At 40.7% G+C, this 19,135-nt stretch overlaps 1 protein-coding gene across 1 annotated transcript in view; it reads left to right on the top strand.

Annotated features, from left to right (window-relative positions):
- TRDN (triadin) overlaps positions 1 to 19,135 on the top strand; it is a 408,805-nt gene that overhangs the window by 107,233 nt on the left and 282,437 nt on the right. The window contains exons 7-9 of the mRNA XM_056563602.1: positions 20 to 79; positions 2,665 to 2,709; positions 13,826 to 13,885. Coding sequence (XP_056419577.1) covers positions 20 to 79; positions 2,665 to 2,709; positions 13,826 to 13,885 — 165 coding nt within the window. The remainder of the gene's footprint in view (positions 1 to 19; positions 80 to 2,664; positions 2,710 to 13,825; positions 13,886 to 19,135) is intronic.

The raw sequence follows: 19,135 nt of genomic DNA, 5'->3' as shown, positions 1-19,135 counted from the left end.
ATTTACTTATTTATTGTAGCTGTGGATAAAGAGAAGCCTGATACAAAGACAAAAGCAGCCAAAAAAGTGCCAGCCACAGGTATGTAATTGTAATGTGTATATATATATATATATATATATATATATATATATATATATATATATGTATATATATAATCTTTTTTGTAGCCATTGTACATTTTAAGTTGGTTCAGCTTAACTTCAATAACATAACATTTTCCTTCTTAATTGTAGATACTTATTTGCAATAGTCAATAATATTTTACTTTAGTGTGCATCATTTATGTAAAATTCATCTTTATTGTCTCCATAGCACAGATAATCCTTTAAAGGGGTTTTCCTGGGAAAAACTTTTTTTATATATATCAACCGGCTCCAGAAAGTGAAACAAATTACTTCTATAAAAAAATATTAATCCTTTCAGTACTTATGAGCTGCTGAAGTTGAGTTGTTCTTTTCTACTCAGGAAGTGTCCAGAGTAGAAGCAAATAACCATAGCAAACCTCTTCTACTCTGTGTAGCTCCTGAGACAAGCAGAGATGTCAGCAGAGAGCACTGTTGCCAGACAGAAAAGAACAACTCAACTTCAGCAGCTGATAATTATTGGAAGGATTAAGATTTTTTTTTATAAAAGTAATTTACAAATCTGTTTAACTTTCTGGAGCCAGTTGATATATAAAAAAAAAGTTTTTTCCTGGAATACCCCTTTAACCCCTTAAGGACCGGGTTTTTTTCCGTTTTTGCATTTTCGTTTTTTGCTCCTTGCCTTTAAAAAATCATAACTCTTTCAATTTTGCACCTAAAAATCCATATGATTGCTTATTTTTTGCATCACCAATTCTACTTTTTAATGACATCAGTCATTTTTCCCAACAATCTACGGTGAAACGGAAAAAAAATCATTGTGCGACAAAATTGAAAAAAAAAAACGCCGTTTTGTAACTTTTGGGGGCTTCCGTTTCTACGTAGTAAATTTTTCGGTAAAAATGACACCTGATATTTATTCTGTAGGTCCATACGATTAAAATGATACCCTACTTATATAGGTTTGATTTTGTTGGACTTCTGGAAAAAATCATAACTACATGCAGGAAAATTAATACGTTTAAAATTGTCATCTTCTGACCCCTATAACTTTTTTATTTTTCCCTGTATGGGGCGGTATGAGGACTCATTTTTTGCACCGTGATCTGAAGTTTTTAACGGTACCAGTTTTTGCATTGATAGGACTTATTGATAGGACTTTTTATTCATTTTTAAATGATATAAAAAGTGACCAAAAAATGCACTATTTTGGACTTTGGAATTTTTTTGCGCGCACGCCATTGACCGAGCGGTTTAATTAATGATATATTTTTATAATTCGGACATTTCCGCACCATATATGTTTATTTTTATTTTTATTTACACTGTGTTTTTTTTTTTATTGGAAAAGGGGGGTGATTCAAACTTTTAATAGAGGAGTTAAATGATCTTTATTCACTTTTTTTTCACTTTTTTTTTGAAGTGTTATAGGTCCCATAGGGACCTATAACACTGCACACACTGATCTTCATCATTGATCACTGGTTTCTCATAAGAAACCAGTGATCAACGATTCTGCCACATGACTGCTCATGCCTGGATCTCAGGCACTGAGCAGTCATTCGGCGATCGGACAGCGAGGAGGCATGTAGGGGCCCTCCCGCTGTCCTGTCAGCTGTTCGGGATTCCGCGATTAGCCGCGGCTATCCCGAACAGCCCGACTGAGCTAGCCGGCCACTTTCGGTTTCGCTTTTAGCCGCGCGGCTCAGCTCTGAGCGCGCGGCTAAAGGGTTAATAGCGCGCGGTATATCTGCACCTGTTTATAAAAAGTGTTGAGCGTGAATATTCAAAATGCTAATTGTTACCGCAAATATCGGCATTTCGCAAATATTTAGAATATAGTGATATATATTTGTAATGAGTAATATCGGCACTTCCAGTCAGAGGACACCAATCCCTCCCTTCTTTTAGGTGAATTATATAATCGCGCATGTGCACTATGGGAATTTCATACAAATTTTCGCATGGGAAAAAAAAAGAACGAACATAGCGAATATGGAGTGTTAAACTGTCTTTTGACTTTTTCCTTTCTAGATTGCAAACATAGAGAGAACATTGCTTGGCAAACCTATCATAAAACAATGTAACTCCTACAAAGCTAGCAACTAGAATTTTATAACTAGTTTACTATATAAAATCTGTTAAAATATTAAGCGGTTCTCTCCCTACGTATACTGCTCCCTATAAACATTATGTATATTACCTTTCTACCTTTTAATTGTCTGGCAATTACTTTCAATCTTTAACCACCTCTCTATAACCGCTCACTCTCATTGCTGTCAGACTATTCTCATCTGACTCTGATCCTAATATTCATACTGGGATGTATATGTGGGTAGGATTAATAAAAAAATTTAAATAAAATGCACATGACTGAAAGTTCAGCTGATACGCAGTGTGTTCCAGAAATCATGAGGAGCATGCCGTGTAGAAAGTGTTTTTTTTTTTTGTTCACGCAGGATTGATTGACAGGTATAATTACTGTGCCGAGGCCATTAGGCCATGAGTGATCTTAGGATTCCTTCAACTAACATTGTGCTTATTATAACTTTATCTTCTGTATTTTCGCTGTACCAAAAGAAACACCTAAGAAGGAGAAGGCTGAAAAGAAATCTGTAACCAAAGGTCAGTAGCTAGCAATAATATTTGCTGTGTAAACGGTATAACATTTTTCATTTCCTATGCTCTGCAAATATTTTGTATAAGAGAAATAAAGCCTAAAGTGAAAACTCTAACACCAGATAATTCAGGGTTATTGCAGTGGGGAATTTTTTTTTTTTGAGGCGCTGTGCAGTATGTAGAGCAACGAGACAAGACACGAGCAGCACAGGACAACAAATGATTTTATTTTTGTAACAGGGACAACGCGTTTTGGCATCTCACCAATGTCTTCCTTAGGTCCACAAACAATTCTAAAAAGACAAATGTGTACACAGAATGTGGTGGACAAGATATTGAAACACAAAGAAAATTTATATATATATATATATATATATATATATATATATATATATATATATATATATACGCATGCACATGCATGTAAACTATTGATGGTTTCCCATATGCATGATTCTGTTAAAAAGACACTCAAAGGCAAATATAGATATATGTATACGCATAAAATTGGTATGAAATAAAATGAGTTGTCATATGGTGTTCATATCGTATAATATAAAAATATGATATAATATAAAAATACATGATTTAAACAGTAAAAGGCAAAAATAAACCAGAATGGATTAAAAAGACCCTTCTTTTTAACAAAATCATGCATATGGGAAACCATCAATAGTTTATATGCATGTGCTTATATATATACGGTATATATATATATATATATATATATATATATATATATATATATATATATATGAACCAGATACAGGCGCAGCACTCCAACAAAAAAAGTGATTTAATATCTCATGTCAGCATTACAACGTTTCAGCTCCTCCTGGAGCCTTTTTCAAGCATGCTTGAAAAAGGCTCCAGGAGGAGCTGAAACGTTGTAATGCTGACATGAGATATTAAATCACTTTTTTGTTGGAGTGCTGCGCCTGTATCTGGTTCTTATCTTGGATGGACTCTGATCAAGTCCTTTGGGACGCTGGCACCAATTTTTTGGTTGGACTGGATAAGTAGTGCTGCTTTATTTTGGGATTATATATATATACATATATATATATATATATATGTATGTGTGCATGTGTGCGTGTATATATATATATATATATATATATGCGTGTGGGCATATACATATAGACACATATAATTTTCTTTGTGTTACAATATCTTGTCCACCACAATGGAACATTCTGTGTACATATTTGTCTTTTAAGAATTATTAGTGGACCTGAGGAAGGCATTGATGAATGCTGAAACGCGTTGTCCCTGTTACAAGGATAAAATAATTTGTTGTCCTGTGGTGCTTTTGTCTTGTCTCGTTGCTCTGCAAACTGCGCAGCATCTCCAAAAAACTTTTTTTCCCCACTGCAATAACCCACTTTGTTCTAACATCGGCCTCCAATCTTGAAGCCAGATACCGGTCGGAGTGCAGCAGCCAGTACCTACAACCGTCTCTGCCATAATAACCCTTGCTGCACTTTATGGTGCAGCCACGATTTCAAAGGTCGGAATATTACTTTGTTGTGGTGGAGGGTGCACGCCAGTGAATATACCTCTACAGGGAGCGCCCCTTTGTTTGTTTTTATCTCTCCTTTCAAGCACCAGATAATCCAGTATAATCTGAAAGTGTGGCACTTGTTTCTACCACACAATGTTTTGTAACATTCAGTGATCCATGGTATTCTCTATACAAGAACCTGTAGATTTATGTATCAGTCAAATGCAGTAACCAAACGTTCATGATTACTTTTCAGGAACAAACTCTTAAAAGTAGTCTGTCAGCACATTTTCACATATAATACCAAAGCCAGCACCAGATAGCTGCGGGGAAATGATGTTTAAACATACCCAAGTTGATGCCCCGAGTATAGGATTGCTGTCACATCCAAGTTTTTTGGGGGGACTGCCAGTGTCCTTGTAGCTGTAGCCCAGCCACTGTTTAGCTTGAAAAGACCTTCCAACTAGCCACAGTATGCTTTATGGATTTCTGCATTTAAAATACATTATAATTTTACAAAACTCTTAGAAGTAAATAAAATAAAATAAAAACAATAGAGTGAAAAATATTAGACTTGGTAATTTATCTATTGTTGAAAATATTCCAATATCACATATTTGGGTGGCAAAAGTATGTGAACTTTTGTGTTTATTATCTGCTATGACCCCCTTGTACATCAATAACTGCATTTAAAATGTTTTGGAAATTATGGATTGGTTCTGCACATCAGCTTGGAAACATTTTAGGACATTGTCTTATATAAACAGTTTCAGGTCTGTCATCTGTACAAATTGTTGCTTTACTGGCTGAATAGCTAGGTTTAGGCAAGTTGAAAACTGGGTTCACCAGACCTGCTTAACCCAAATCTTTTTTTTTTTTTTTTCTGTTTTTTTTCTGGCCAATTATTACCTTTGTTAAACCAACGGAAGCAAAAAAAAAAAAAAAAAATCTGCCGCTTTTGGCGTGGTAATGGCCATAATTGGCTTAAATGTTGCCTTGAATTATTTATTTATTTACAACATTTAGAACTTGATAAAGCATTTACAGTAGGTAATAGCTATAAGTAGCTCTCCTTCATTCATCAGTGCAGGTTGCCTAGTGGTCGAAGCATGCACACATTCTTAGTAAGCTGCAGTAATTATGGCTTCTTGTGTATTAGTCAACCACATAATTACTTGCTTAGGGGGAATATACATAGTATAAAAGTAACTACACATTAACATATTAATAGACATAACCAATGCCATGGAATATCAACTATGTTTGAACAGGATTTCCCAGAAGTCCTCCATCATTGACCATGGTTTTATATGCTAAAATGTGCTGACACACTCCCATTAAAGAAAAACACTGAATGACTTAATCTCCATTAAAAATTCAACAGCCCAGCATATCTTTTTATTGGTTCCAGCTCTGTCAAACCTGCAGATTTTATTCATGGCTGTTTATCATATTACTGTACATTTTACAATGGCCTCCTTGTCTGTTGTCCCAATCTGAGGTAAGACAGCCATGACAGACGTAATACAGGCTATTATTTGTTTACAGACTTTTAAGGCTTCAAAGCAGCATTCACATTCCTTGCAGTCCTGCAAATGTTTTATCATTCATTCTCACTTGTAAAATTAACAATTCTAATAATACATATATATTAAGTGCAGATCCCTCATACATCAGTGCAGGTTGACTAAAGGTCAGAGCATATGTGCTTTTCGGTAGGCTTCAATAACCATGGCTTCTGTAGCATTAGTCGACCACATAATTGCTGCTTGGGGTGAATATACATAGTATATCAGCAACTACTCATTACCATATCTAGAGTAGGACTTTGCCAAAGACCAATTCATCATAACTTTAATTCAGCATCAACCAAACTGCTAAATTGGAAGGAATTCAAGTTAAAGTGCTGCGATAAGTATTTGTCCTCTATTGTTGTAAATGTGCCACACAGTAGGTCGCTTGATCTTTAAAGCAAATGTTTTGTTAGATCTGGAAAGCCCTACCACATTGCCCAGGTTTTTTTTTTCATATCATTACTACATCATTTAACCCCTTCCCGCAGAATGTCATATATAAATGCCGGGTTCTGCAGTGCGTTCGCACATCCCGACGTTTATAAATGACATGCAGTTAACCCGGCGCTGCACAGCAGCGCATGGGTTAACAGGCAGAAATCCCCTGCCCAGCGGCGGGAGACAAGTTCTGCCTGACATCCCAGGACTATCTGTGATTGGTCCTGGGATTAGAGCCCTGTGATTGGTCCCTGTGGACCAATAACAGTCTATCAGCGACTTTGTTACACTAACACCGGCTCCGAAGCTTTCAGTTCGTTCTGAACAGCGATCGGAGCCGGTGTTAGTGTTAGAAAAGCTTTTTTACACTCTTCTGTCTTCTGTCCTAAGCTTTTCTAAAAATTAAAGTGAAAGTAAAAGAACCCCCCCTGTAGTGCCCCTTACCCTGCTGCTGCTGCCGCCGTCTGAAGTCTGCAGCCTGTCCGATCTGACAGGCTGCAGTGAAGATCCTAAAGACTGTCACTGTATATAACAGTGACAGTCTTGTATAAATCTGTGCCCCAGCAGTGCCCCTCAGTGCCCATCCGTGCCCACCTTCTGCCTCCTAAGTCAGCAGCCTGTGCGATCTGACAGGCTGCAGTGAAGATCCTAGTGACTGTCACTGTATATAACAGTGACAGTCTTGTATAAATCTGTGCCCCAGCAGTGCCCCTCAGTGCCCCTCAGTGCCCATCCGTGCCCACCTTCTGCCTCCTAAGTCTGCAGCCTGTGCGATCTGACAGGCTGCAGTGAAGATCCCAGTGACTGTCACTGAATATAACAGTGACAAACTAGTGCCCAGCAGTGCCCATCAGTGTCCAGTAGTGCCCATCAGTGCCCATCAGTGTCCAGTAGTGCCCAGCAGTGCCCCTTCCAATTGCTGTCCTCCCTGTCTGAAGTCTGCAGCCTGTGTGATCTGACAGGCTGCATTGAAGATTGTAACTGTAACTGAATATAGATACATTCTACAGTACAGTACAGTAATAAAGTTTCAGTGCCCATCAGTGCCCCTTATCCTACTGCTGATTCATTCATTCGTTCATTCATTCATTCATCAGCTGCTGTAATCTGTGAAGAAATTGAAGTCTGTCACTGACCATAACAGTGACATTGAAGAATAATATAAATTACTTCAGTGCCCCTGAAGTGACTGTCACCCTTTCATCCCATCACCACCTCACACACCTCCATACTACCCTGTTACGTTTTTACCTAGTGCGTCACTGATTAGTGACAGCAGTGACAGTTCGCCGCTGTTTTTTTTTACTTCTAGTGGCGCTTTTTGTTTCAGTTTTTCCGTTGTTATAAAAAAAAGTAAAAAAGAAAAAAAATATATAATGATATATATTAGCTATTTGTGACATCTTATAGTACTAGTGGTGATGTTACAGTTTCTGTTTTTTTAATCCATACTCTCCTAACCGCGAGCTTAGTTCTAGGGATTTAGGACAGCGGTGACAGTTCGCCATCGTTTTGTTGTTCGCAGCGCGGTTACATTTTGGTTATTTGCTTCCGTGAAAAAAAAAATGTAAAAAAGGAAAAAAAAATTATAAAAAAATAAAAATACAAAAATAATAAATAGTTCTAGTGTTGTACATCAGAGACACTTCGCCAGTTATAGTGTCATCCAATATGTCAAGGCATCGCATGTACAGCACTGAGGAGGCATATGCCTTCTTGGCATCTTCCTCTGGTTCAGATAGCGGTGAAGAGTTGCTATATTTGCCCTATTCTTCTTCCTCTTCCACTGATTCTGACAAGGAACCTCCCCGCCACCGCCCTAGGCCAGGTCCTAGTACCAGTCCTAGTACCAATATTGAGCCAGGTCCTAGTGCCATCTCTGACTGGGCTCCAGCTTCAAACTTTATACCCAATTTGCCTGAGTTTGTGGCCACTGCAGGCATTCGTGTTGACACTGCGGGGTTAAAGTGGATTTTTTTCAGCTCTTCTTTTCAGAAGAGCTAATTAATTTGATAGTGGAGGAAACCAACCGGTATGCTGAGCAATTCATTGCTGCCAATCCAAAGGCATATCATGCTAGGCCTTACCAATGGACGCCAACCAATGCACTAGAGCTAAAAAAAAAATTTGCCCTTTTGTTTAACATGGGCATAATTAAAAGGTCCACAATTTGCTCCTATTGGAGTAATGATATGCTTTACCATACTCCACTGTACCGGTCGGTCATGCCAATTGCTCAAATTTCTACATTATGCTAATAATGAGAATTGTCCACCTCCCAGTGATCCAAATTTTGATTGCATATATAAAATTCGTCCCCTTGTTAATTATTTAAATCAAAAATGTTCAGAAGTGTACACCCCACAAAAAGAGATTGCAGTGGACGAATCTCTTGTGCACTTCAAAGGAAGGTTGCACTTTAGGCAATACCTGCCTAACAAACGGGCCAGGTATGGGGTAAAACTTTATAAATTGTGCGAGAGCGCAACCGGCTATACGCACAAATTCAGAGTTTATGAGGGGAAATACTCTAAAATAGAGCCCCCAGAGTGTCCCCCCATACTAAAAACATACTAACCACCTTACACCCAGACAGATCCACCCCTGTCCAAATCCGTGATACCACAGAGAGTGCCGCTAAACCTGTGTGTATCCAGGACAAAAATAAGTTCATGGGAGGGGTGGATCTGTCAGATCAGGCCTTGCAGCTGTACACTGCCCTACGCAAAACTAAGACCTGGTATAGAAAATTGGCACTGCACCTCTTCCAAATTACCATGTACAATTCATTTGTGGTGTACAAACGTGCAGGAAATACATGCACATACCTGTAATTCCAGGTAAATGTTATTAAGGACTTTCTGTTTGGGGATCCGGAAGGGGAGGGAAGCAAAGCCATAGGATCGGAGAACAGAATAGTTCCAGGGCAACATTTTCCTGCGGTAGTTCCCCGTAGAGAATCGGGGAGTAGGCAACAGAAGCGGTGTCGGGTGTGCTCCAAGCGTGGCATTAAAAAAATGCACTATATACCACTATGAGACATGTCCCCACAAACCCGGTCTGTGCATTGAAGACTGTTTTAAAATCTATCACACAACATATGATATCTAAATTTGTCCCCTTTAATTATTTTTAGAATGACTTTGGATAACTCTACCCAATGCACCCTTGGAATGAAATGTGAGCAATTCATTTATTTTCTCCTTTTCTCCACTACACTATTTCAAAAAATCTAATTGGCAAACCCCTAATAAAACTAAAAATTCCCATTATACCCCTAGATGAATACCTTGGCAGGTATAGTTTTATTTTCACCATCTTGATAAACCCCTAAACAAAACTTTAAAAAATTTCCATTATACCCCTAGATGAATGCCTCAGCAGGTTCCTGCTGTTCTGGCACCATAGGGGCTTCCTAAATCCGACATGCCCCCCAAAAAATTCTCTCTCCAAATTTAGCTCCTTCCCTTCTGAGACCTGTAGTTCATCAGCAAAGCATTTTATGTCCTTTTATGGGTTATTTCTTTGCTCAAGGAAAATGGGGCTACAAATTTTGGGGTAATTTTTCAGCTATAACCCCTTGTAAAAATGAAAAATTTGGGGAAAAACAAGCATTTTAGTGATTATTTTTTTTTACATATGCAAAAGTCGTGAAACACCTGTGGGGTATTAAGGTTCACTTTACCCCTTGTTACGTTCCCCAAGGGGTCTAGTTTCCAAAATGTGATGCCATGTTGTTGTTTTTTTTTGCTTTCCTGGCACCATAGGGGCTTCCTAAATGCGGCATGCCCCCAGAGCAAAATTTGCTTCCAAAAAGCCGAATGTGACTCCTTCTCTTCTGAGACCTGTAGTGCGCCAGCAGAGCACTTTCCTACCCCATATTGGGTGTTTTCTGAATCGGGAGAAATTGGGCTTCACATTTAGGGGGGTATTTTCTGCTTTAACCCTTTGTAAAAATTTTAATTTTTTGGGAAACCAACCATTTTAGGTAATTTTTTTTTTTTACATATGCCAAGGTCGTGAAACCCCTGTGGGGTATTAAGCTTCAATTTACCCCTTGTTACGTTCCCCAAGGGGTCTAGTTTACAAAATGCAATGCCATGTGGGTTTTTTTTTTGCTGTCCTGGCACCATAGGGGCTTCCTAAATGCGGCAGGCCCCCAGAGCAAAATTTGCTTCCAAAAAAACCAATGTGACTCCTTTTCTTCTGAGACCTGTAGTGCGCCAGCAAAGCACTTTTCACCCCCATATGGGGTGTTTTCTGAATCGGGAGAAATTGGGCTTCAAATTTCGGGGGGTATTTTCTGCTTTAACCCTTTGTAAAAATGTAAAATTTTTGGAAATCAAGCATTTTAGGTAAAAAAAAAATTATTTTGCATATGCAAAGTCGTGAAACACCTGTGGGGTATTAGGGTTCACTTTATTCCTTGTTATGTTCCTCAAGGGGTCTAGTTTCCAAAATGGTATGCCATGTGTTTTTTTTTTTTTGCTTTTCTGGCACCATAGGGGCTTCCTAAAGGTGACATGCCCCCAAAAACCATTTCAGAAAAATGTTCTCTCCAAAATCCCCTTGTCGCTCCTTCGCTTCTGAGCCCTCTACTGCACCCGCCGAACACTTTACATAGACATATGAGGTATGTTCATACTCAAAAGAAATTGGGCTACAAATACAAGAACATTTTTCTCCTTTTATCCCTTGTAAAAATTCAAAAATTGGGTCTAAATGAACATGCGAGTGTAAAAAAAATGAAGATTTTGAATTTTCTCCTTCACTTTGCTGCTATTCCTGTGAAACACCTAAAGGGTTAAAACACTGACTGAATGTCATTTTGAATACTTTGGGGGGGTGCAGTTTTTATAATGGGGTCATTTATGGGGTATTTCTAATATGAAGACCCTTCAAATCCACTTCAAAACTGAACTGGTCCCTGAAAAATAGCGAGTTTGAAAATGTTGTGAAAAATTGGAAAATCGCTGCTAAACTTTGAAGCCCTCTGGTGTCTCCCAAAAGAAAAAACACATCAATTTTACGATGCAAACATAAAGTAGACATATTGTGTATGTGAATTAAAAAAAAATTGTAATATCCATTTTCCTTACAAGCAGAGAGCTTCAAAGTTTGAAAAATGCTAAATTTTCTATTTTTTCATGAAATTTTGGGATTTTTCATCAAGAAAGGATGCAAGTTGCACAAAATTTTACCACCATGTTAAAGTAGAATATGTCATGAAAAAAAAATCTTGAAATCAGAATGATAGATAAAAGTATTCCAGAGTTATTAATGTTTAAAGTGACAGTGGTCAGATGTTAAAAAAACGCTCTGGTCCTTAAGGCGTTAAGGAACATGGCTTTTCGGATCTTATGTTATCAAGGTAAACATGTAACTTGTTGTTACTTTATCACCATGACATGCTGGTAGATTTTCAAGAGCATGAACTGGTCATTGTACACCCCGTCTCTCGCCTTTGCCACTCGAAAAATTTTATTTACTATTGTTCATTTTGATTTTCACTTACAGATACTGAAGGAGGCTTGTCTAACTACACTGTTCATGATTTTTTTTTTTTTTTTACCTCTAGCTATTATGTAAATGTCATATGACAGTTATTAGTGTATAAGAAAATATTTTTATTAGGGATGTCCCGATACCATTTTTTCAAGACCGAGTACGATTACCGATACTTTAATTCTAGTACTCGCTGATACCAAGTACGAGTACTTTTATTTTAAAGGGAATATGACACCAGGGTGACCCTGTTTCTGGCGCTGCTTACCGTGCTGAAATGTAGGTTCCTTGTTGTGTACAATGGAGGCGGCTGCTGTAGTATGAGCCAAGATCTCTCTCTTCTCCATTAGACAGAAAGGGAATTTGCATTGGCGGCGAGACCTATGACCACATTGTGAGCAGCGGTAGAAACCGGGTCACCTGCACTATCTACACATAAATTCAAGTAGGTAGTATCCCCTTGCAGACATTAGCAGCAGCCCCCCGGCAGTCATTAGTAGCAGCCCCCCCCCCCTGTAGACTGCAGGCCCACCCCCTTGTAGACATAAGTCGCAGCCCCCTGTAGACCACAGCCCCCCTTTAGACAGTGGGCCCCAATTTAAACAGCAGCAGGCCCCCCTTTAGACAGTAGCAGGGCCCTCCACCCTTTAGACAGCAGCAGGGCCCCACCCTTTAGACAGCAGCAGGGCCCCCTCTTTAGACAGCAGCAGGGCCCTCCCCCCTTCAGACAGCAGCAGCCCCCCCCCCTTTAGACAGCAGAAGGGTACCCCCTTTAGACAGCAGCAGGGCCCCCCCATTAGACAGCAGCAGGCCCCCCTTTAGACAGCAGCAGGGCCCCCCTTTAGACAGCAGCAGGGCCCCCCCTTTAGACAGTAGCAGGGCCCCCCCATTAGACAGCAGCAGGCACCCCCCCATTAGACAGCAGCAGGGCCCCCCCCCTTAGACAGCAGCAGGGCCCCCCCCCCTTAGACAGCAGCAGCTCCCCCTTTAGACTGCAGCAGGGCCCCCCTTTAGACAGCAGCAGCCCCCCCCTTTAGACAGCAGCAGGGCCCTCCCCCCCCTTTAGACAGCAGCCCCCCCTTTAGACAGCAGCAGGGCCCTCCCCCTTTAGACAGCAGCAGGGCCCTCCCCCTTTAGACAGCAGCAGGGCCCTCCCCCTTTAGACAGCAGCAGGGCCCCCTTTAGACAGCAGCAGGGTCCCCTTTAGACAGCAGCAGGGCCCCCTTTAGACAGCAGCAGGGCCCCCCCTTTAGACAGCAGCAGGGCCCCCCCTTTAGACAGCAGCAGGGCCCCCCCTTAAGACAGCAGCAGGGCACCCCCCCTTTAGACATCAGCAGGGCCCCCTTTAGACAGCAGCCCCCCCCCTTTAGACAGCAGCAGGGCCCCCCTTTAGACAGCAGCAGGGCCCCCCAATTAGACAGCAGCAGTCCCCCCCGTTTAGACAGCAGCAGGGCCCCCCGTTTGGACAGCAGCAGGGCCACCCGTTTGGACAGCAGCAGGGCCCCCCGTTTAGACAGCAGCAGGGCCCCCCGTTTAGACAGCAGCAGGGCCCCTCGCTTAGACAGCAGCAGGGCCCCCCGTTTAGACAGCAGCAGGGCCCCCCGTTTAGACAGCAGCAGCAGCAGGGACCCCCCGGTAGACACCAGCAGTCCCCCCCTTAAACATTTGTAGCAGCCCCCTCCTTGCAGGCAGCTCACCTCCTCTGTCGGGTGCTGGTGCTGCCGCTCCACTGCCCCGTTCTCCCGTCCTATGGTCCGTATCATGTCGTCCTATGGAGGAGCATGTGACATATACGTCACTCTGCTTCCTCTGTAGCATTATGCAGTGCGCAGGGGAGGAGGCGGAGTGACGTATGTGTCACATGCTCCTCCATAGTACGACATGACACGGACCGGAGGACGGGAGAATGGGGCAGCAGAGTGGCAGCAGGTATCGGGCATGGTATCGGGGACATTAAATGAGTCCCCGATACCATGCAAATAGTTAGTATCGGTACTGATACCAGTATCGGTATCGGAACATCCCTAATTTTTATCTTCTTATAGCTATTGTATTCAATATACATACCTACTAATACAACACACATTTTTTTTTGTTGCAGAAACAACAAAGGAAAAGCCAGAGAAGAAGGAGAAGCCCCAAAAGAAAGACCAAGCCAAAGGTTAGTTGTGGTTATCAATTTATTCATTTAAGCGTTTATGCACACAGCATTTCCGTGCATATAGTTCTGTCCATAGGACAATGATGCCTCTCAAATGAATGCTTTCTAAATACTGTAGTCTACGGACGTTACGCTCCCTACCATAGACATGAATGGAGGGGGCGTGATGTCATGGGGGGGGGGGGGCGTGACATTATGTCACGTCTCCAGTCTCTGAAACCCTGAAGTTTCCAACACTGGAGACGCAGCCCCGCATACAATGCGGGTGCTGCTGGGAGATCGTTTGTCCCAGCAGCGGGCCCCGGTGATCAAACATCGTATCCCCTATCCTCTGGATAGGGAATCCCGCTGCAGGTTACGCTAGCATTGATTTAAATGGGTCCACAGACAGTCCGCAATAGTGTCAGATTTGCGGACTGTCCGAGGACCCATTCAAATGAATGGTAGCATAACTCGCAGGGGGTTTCCTGCAGCTGGAAACCCATTGCTAGTTGCTAGCGTGTGAACGCACCCTCAAACATAAAAAACATTTTGGCTTTTTGTTTTTTCCTTGCCACTATCTATATTAAAATGAAATCCTATATTCTTGCCATTTTTATGCTAGCCACTGAGCCTCATAACCGGCTGATAGATTCTTTTCTGTAGAGATCAATTCTAAAACAGTCATCTCATTATCATAACCGGCAGGATTACAAAAAAAAGTCTACACGAGTTTATAGATAACATGGGATTCACCAATCACAATAGGTGATGCACAGGTCACAGAGCATGTCTAGAAAACTCTCATATAGAAGTCAGTAAGTCATCTTCTGTTCACAGATTTCTATGGTCGATGTAGCTGCGGTAAAGTATATATCTCTAAATGCTCTGGCTGCTATTGAGGGATAGCAACTCCCATAATAGTGTAAAGAAAATAGAATTAAAAACAAACCAACAAAAATAAGATTATAAAAAATAGAATTTTTTCAGCATTTGAGATTTTTTTTAATTATTTAAAATTATATTCCTTTTACCTACATAAATGGGAAAATAGCTGTACCTGTACGGCCTGTACGCAAAACTAAGACCTGGTATAGAAAATTGGCACTGCACCTCTTCCAAATTACCATGTACAATTCATTTGTGGTGTACAAACGTGCAGGAAATACATGCACATACCTGCAATTCCAGGAAAATGTTATTAAGGACTTTCTGTTTGGGGATCCGGAAGGGGAGGGAAGCAAAGCCATAGGATCGGAGAACAGAATAGTTCCAGGGCAACATTTTCCTGCGGTAGTTCCCCGTAGAGAATCGGGGAGCAGGCAACAGAAGCGGTGTCGGGTGTGCTCCAAGCGTGGCATTAGAAAATGCACTATATACCACTATGAGACATGTCCCCACAAACCCGGTCTGTGCATTTTCATTTTCACCATCTTGATAAACCCCTAAACAAAACTTTAAAAATTTTCATTATACCCCTAGATAACTACCTCAGCAGGTTCCCGCTGTTCTGGCACCATAGGGGCTTCCTAAATCCGACATGCCCCCCAAAAAATTCTCTCTCCAAATTTAGCTCCTTCCCTTCTGAGACCTGTAGTTCACCAGCAAAGCATTTTACGTCCTTTTATGGGTTATTTCCTTGCTCAAGGGAAATGGGGCTACACATTTTGGGGTAATTTTTCAGCTATAACCCTTGTAAAAATGAAAAATTTGGGGAAAAACAAGCATTTTAGTGATTATTATTATTTTTTTTACATATGCAAAAGTCGTGAAACACCTGTGGGGTATTAAGGTTCACTTTACCCCTTGTTATGTTCCCCAAGGGGTCTAAAATTCCAAAATGGTATGCCATGTGTTTTTTTTTTTTTTTGCTGTCCTGGCACCATAGGGGCTTCCTAAATGCGGCATGCCCCCAGAGCAAAATTTGCTTCCAAATAGCCAAATGTAACTCCTTCTCTTCTGAGACCTGTAGTGCACCAGCAGAGCACTTTTCACCCCCATATGGGGTGTTTTCTGAATCGGGAGAAATTGGGCTTCAAATTTTGGTTGGTATTTTCTGCTTTAACCCTTTGTAAAAATGTAAAATTTTTGGGAAACCAAGCATTTTAGGTAAAATTATTATTGTTTTTTTTTTTTTTTACATATGCCAAAGTCGTGAAACCCCTGTGGGGTATTAAGGTTCACTTTACCCCTTGTTACGTTCCCCAAGGGGTCTAGTTTCCAAAATGTGATGCCATGTTTTTTTTTTTTGCTTTGCTGGCACCATAGGGGCTTCCTAAATGCGGCATGCCCCCAGAGCGAAATTTGCTTCCAAAAAGCTGAATGTGACTCCTTCTCTTCTGAGACCTGTAGTGCGCCAGCAGAGCAGTTCCCCCCCCCCCCCCCCCCCATATGGGGTGTTTTCTGAATCGGGAGAAATTGGGCTTCAAATTTTGGGGGGTATTTTCTGCTTTAACCCTTTGTAAAAATGTAAATTTTTTGGGAAACCAAGCATTTTAGGTACTTTTTTTTTTTTTTACATATGCCAAAGTTGTGAAACCCCTGTGGGGTATAAAGGTTCACTTTACCCCTTGTTACGTTCCCCAAGGGGTCTAGTTTACAAAATGTGATGCCATGTGGTTTTTTTTTTGCTTTCCTGGCACCATAGGGGCTTCCTAAATGCGGCAGGCCCCCAGAGCAAAATTTGCTTCAAAAAAGCCAAATATGACTCCTTCTCTTATGAGACCTGTAGTGCGCCAGCAGAGCACTTTTCAATCCCATATGGGGTGTTTTCTGAATCGGGAGAAATTGGGCTTAAAATTTTGGGGGGTATTTTCTGCTAATACCCTTTTTAAAAATGTAAAATTTTTGGGAAACCAAGCATTTTAGGTAAAAAATAAAAATATTTTACATATGCAAAGTCATGAAACATCTGTGGGGTATTAGGGCTCACTTTATTCCTAGTTATGTTCCCCGAGGGGTCTAGTTTCCAAAATGGTATGCCATGTGTTTTTTTTTTGCTTTTCTGGCACCATAGGGGCTTCCTAAAGGTGACATGCCCCCAGAGCGAAATTTGCTTCCAAAAAGCTGAATGTGACTCCTTCTCTTCTGAGACCTGTAGTGCGCCAGCAGAGCAGTTTCCCCCCCCCCCCCCCATATGGGGTGTTTTCTGAATCGGGAGAAATTGGGCTTCAAATTTTGGGGGGTATTTTCTGCTTTAACCCTTTGTAAAAATTAAAAATTTTTGGGAAACCAAGCATTTTAGGTAATTTTTTTGTTTTACATATGCCAAAGTTGTGAAACCCCTGTGGGGTATAAAGGTTCACTTTACCCCTTGTTACGTTCCCCAAGGGGTCTAGTTTACAAAATGTGATGCCATGTGTTTTTTTTTTGCTTTCCTGGCACCATAGGGGCTTCCTAAATGCGGCAGGCCCCCAGAGCAAAATTTGCTTCAAAAAAGCCAAATCTGACTCCTTCTCTTATGAGACCTGTAGTGCGCCAGCAGAGCACTTTTCAATCCCATATGGGGTGTTTTCTGAATCGGGAGAAATTGGGCTTAAAATTTTGGGGGGTATTTTCTGCTAATACCCTTTTTAAAAATGTAAAATTTTTGGGAAACCAAGCATTTTAGGTAAAAAATAAAAATATTTTACATATGCAAAAGTCGTGAAACATCTGTGGGGTATTAGGGCTCACTTTATTCCTTGTTATGCTCCCCGAGGGGTCTAGTTTCCAAAATGGTATGCCATGTGTTTTTTTTTTTTGCTTTTCTGGCACCATAGGGGCTTCCTAAAGGTGACATGCCCCCAAAAACCATTTCAGAAAAATGTTCTCTCCAAAATTCCTTGTCGCTCCTTCGCTTCTGAGCCCTCTACTGCGCCCGCCGAACACTTTACATAGACATATGAGGTATCTTCTTACTCAAAAGAAATTGGGCTAAATACAAGTAAAAATTTTCTCCTTTTACCCAATGTAAAAATTCAAAAATTGGGTCTAAATGAACATGCGAGTGTAAAAAATGAAGATTTTGAATTTTCACCTTCACTTTGCTGCTATTCCTGTGAAACACCTAAAGGGTTAAAACACTGACTGAATGTCATTTTGAATACTTTGAGGGTGCAGTTTTTATAATGGGGTCATTTATGGGGTATTTCTAATATGAAGATCCTTCAAATCCACTTCAAAACTGAACTGGTCCCTGAAAAAGAGCGAGTTTGAAAATGTTGTGAAAAATTGGAAAATCGCTGCTGAATTTTGAAGCCCTCTGATGTCTCCCAAAAGAAAAAACACATCAATTTTATGATGCAAACATAAAGTAGACATATTGTGTATGTGAATAATAAAAAAAAATTGGAATATCCATTTTTCTTACAAGCAGAGAGCTTCAAAGTTTGAAAAATGCAAAATTTTCAATTTTTTCATGACATTTTGGGATTTTTCACCAAGAAAGGATGCAAGTTACCACAAAATTATGTGGTAAAAATATGTCATGAAAAAAAAAATCTCAGAATCAGAATGATAGATAAAAGCATTCCAGAGTTATTAATGTTTAAAGTGACAGTGGTCAGATGCTCAAAAAACGCTCTGGCCCTTAAGGCCAAAATGGGCTTGGTCCTTAAGGGGTTAAGGAACATGGCTTTTCAGATCTTATGTTATCAAGGTAAACATGTTACTTGTTAGATTTTCAAGAGCATGAACTGGTCATTGGTCTCTTGCCTTTGCCACTCGAAAATTTTTATTTACTATTGTTCATTTTGATTTTCACTTACAGATACTGAAGGAGGCTTGTCTAACTACACTGTTCATGATTTTTTTTTTACCTCTAGCTATTATGTAAATGTCATATGACAGTTATCTTAGTGTATAAGAAAATATTTTTATTAGGGATGTCCCAATACCATTTTTTCAAGACCGAGTACGAGTACCGATACTTTAATTCTAGTACTCGCCGATACCAAGTACGAGTACTTTTATTTTAAAGGGAATATGACACCAGGGTGACCCTGTTTCTGGCGCTGCTTACCGTGCTGAAATGTAGGTTCTTTGTTGTGTACAATGGAGGCGGCTGCTGTAGTATGAGCCAAGATCTCTCTCTTCTCCATTAGACAGAAAGGGAATTTGCATTGGCGGCGAGACCTATGACCACATTGTGAGCAACGGTAGAAACCGAGTCACCTGCACTATCTACATATGAATTCAAGTAGGTAGCATCCGCTTGCAGACATTAGCAGCAGCCCCCCCCCCCCGGCAGTCATTAGTAGCAGCCCCCCCTGTAGACAGCAACTCCCCCCT

This window comes from Hyla sarda, chromosome 3 (assembly GCF_029499605.1).
Source record: "Hyla sarda isolate aHylSar1 chromosome 3, aHylSar1.hap1, whole genome shotgun sequence".
Classification (NCBI taxonomy): Eukaryota; Metazoa; Chordata; class Amphibia; order Anura; family Hylidae; genus Hyla; species Hyla sarda.
The sequence above is the reverse complement of the archived record's forward strand: the minus strand, read 5'-3'. Positions and strand labels throughout refer to the sequence as shown.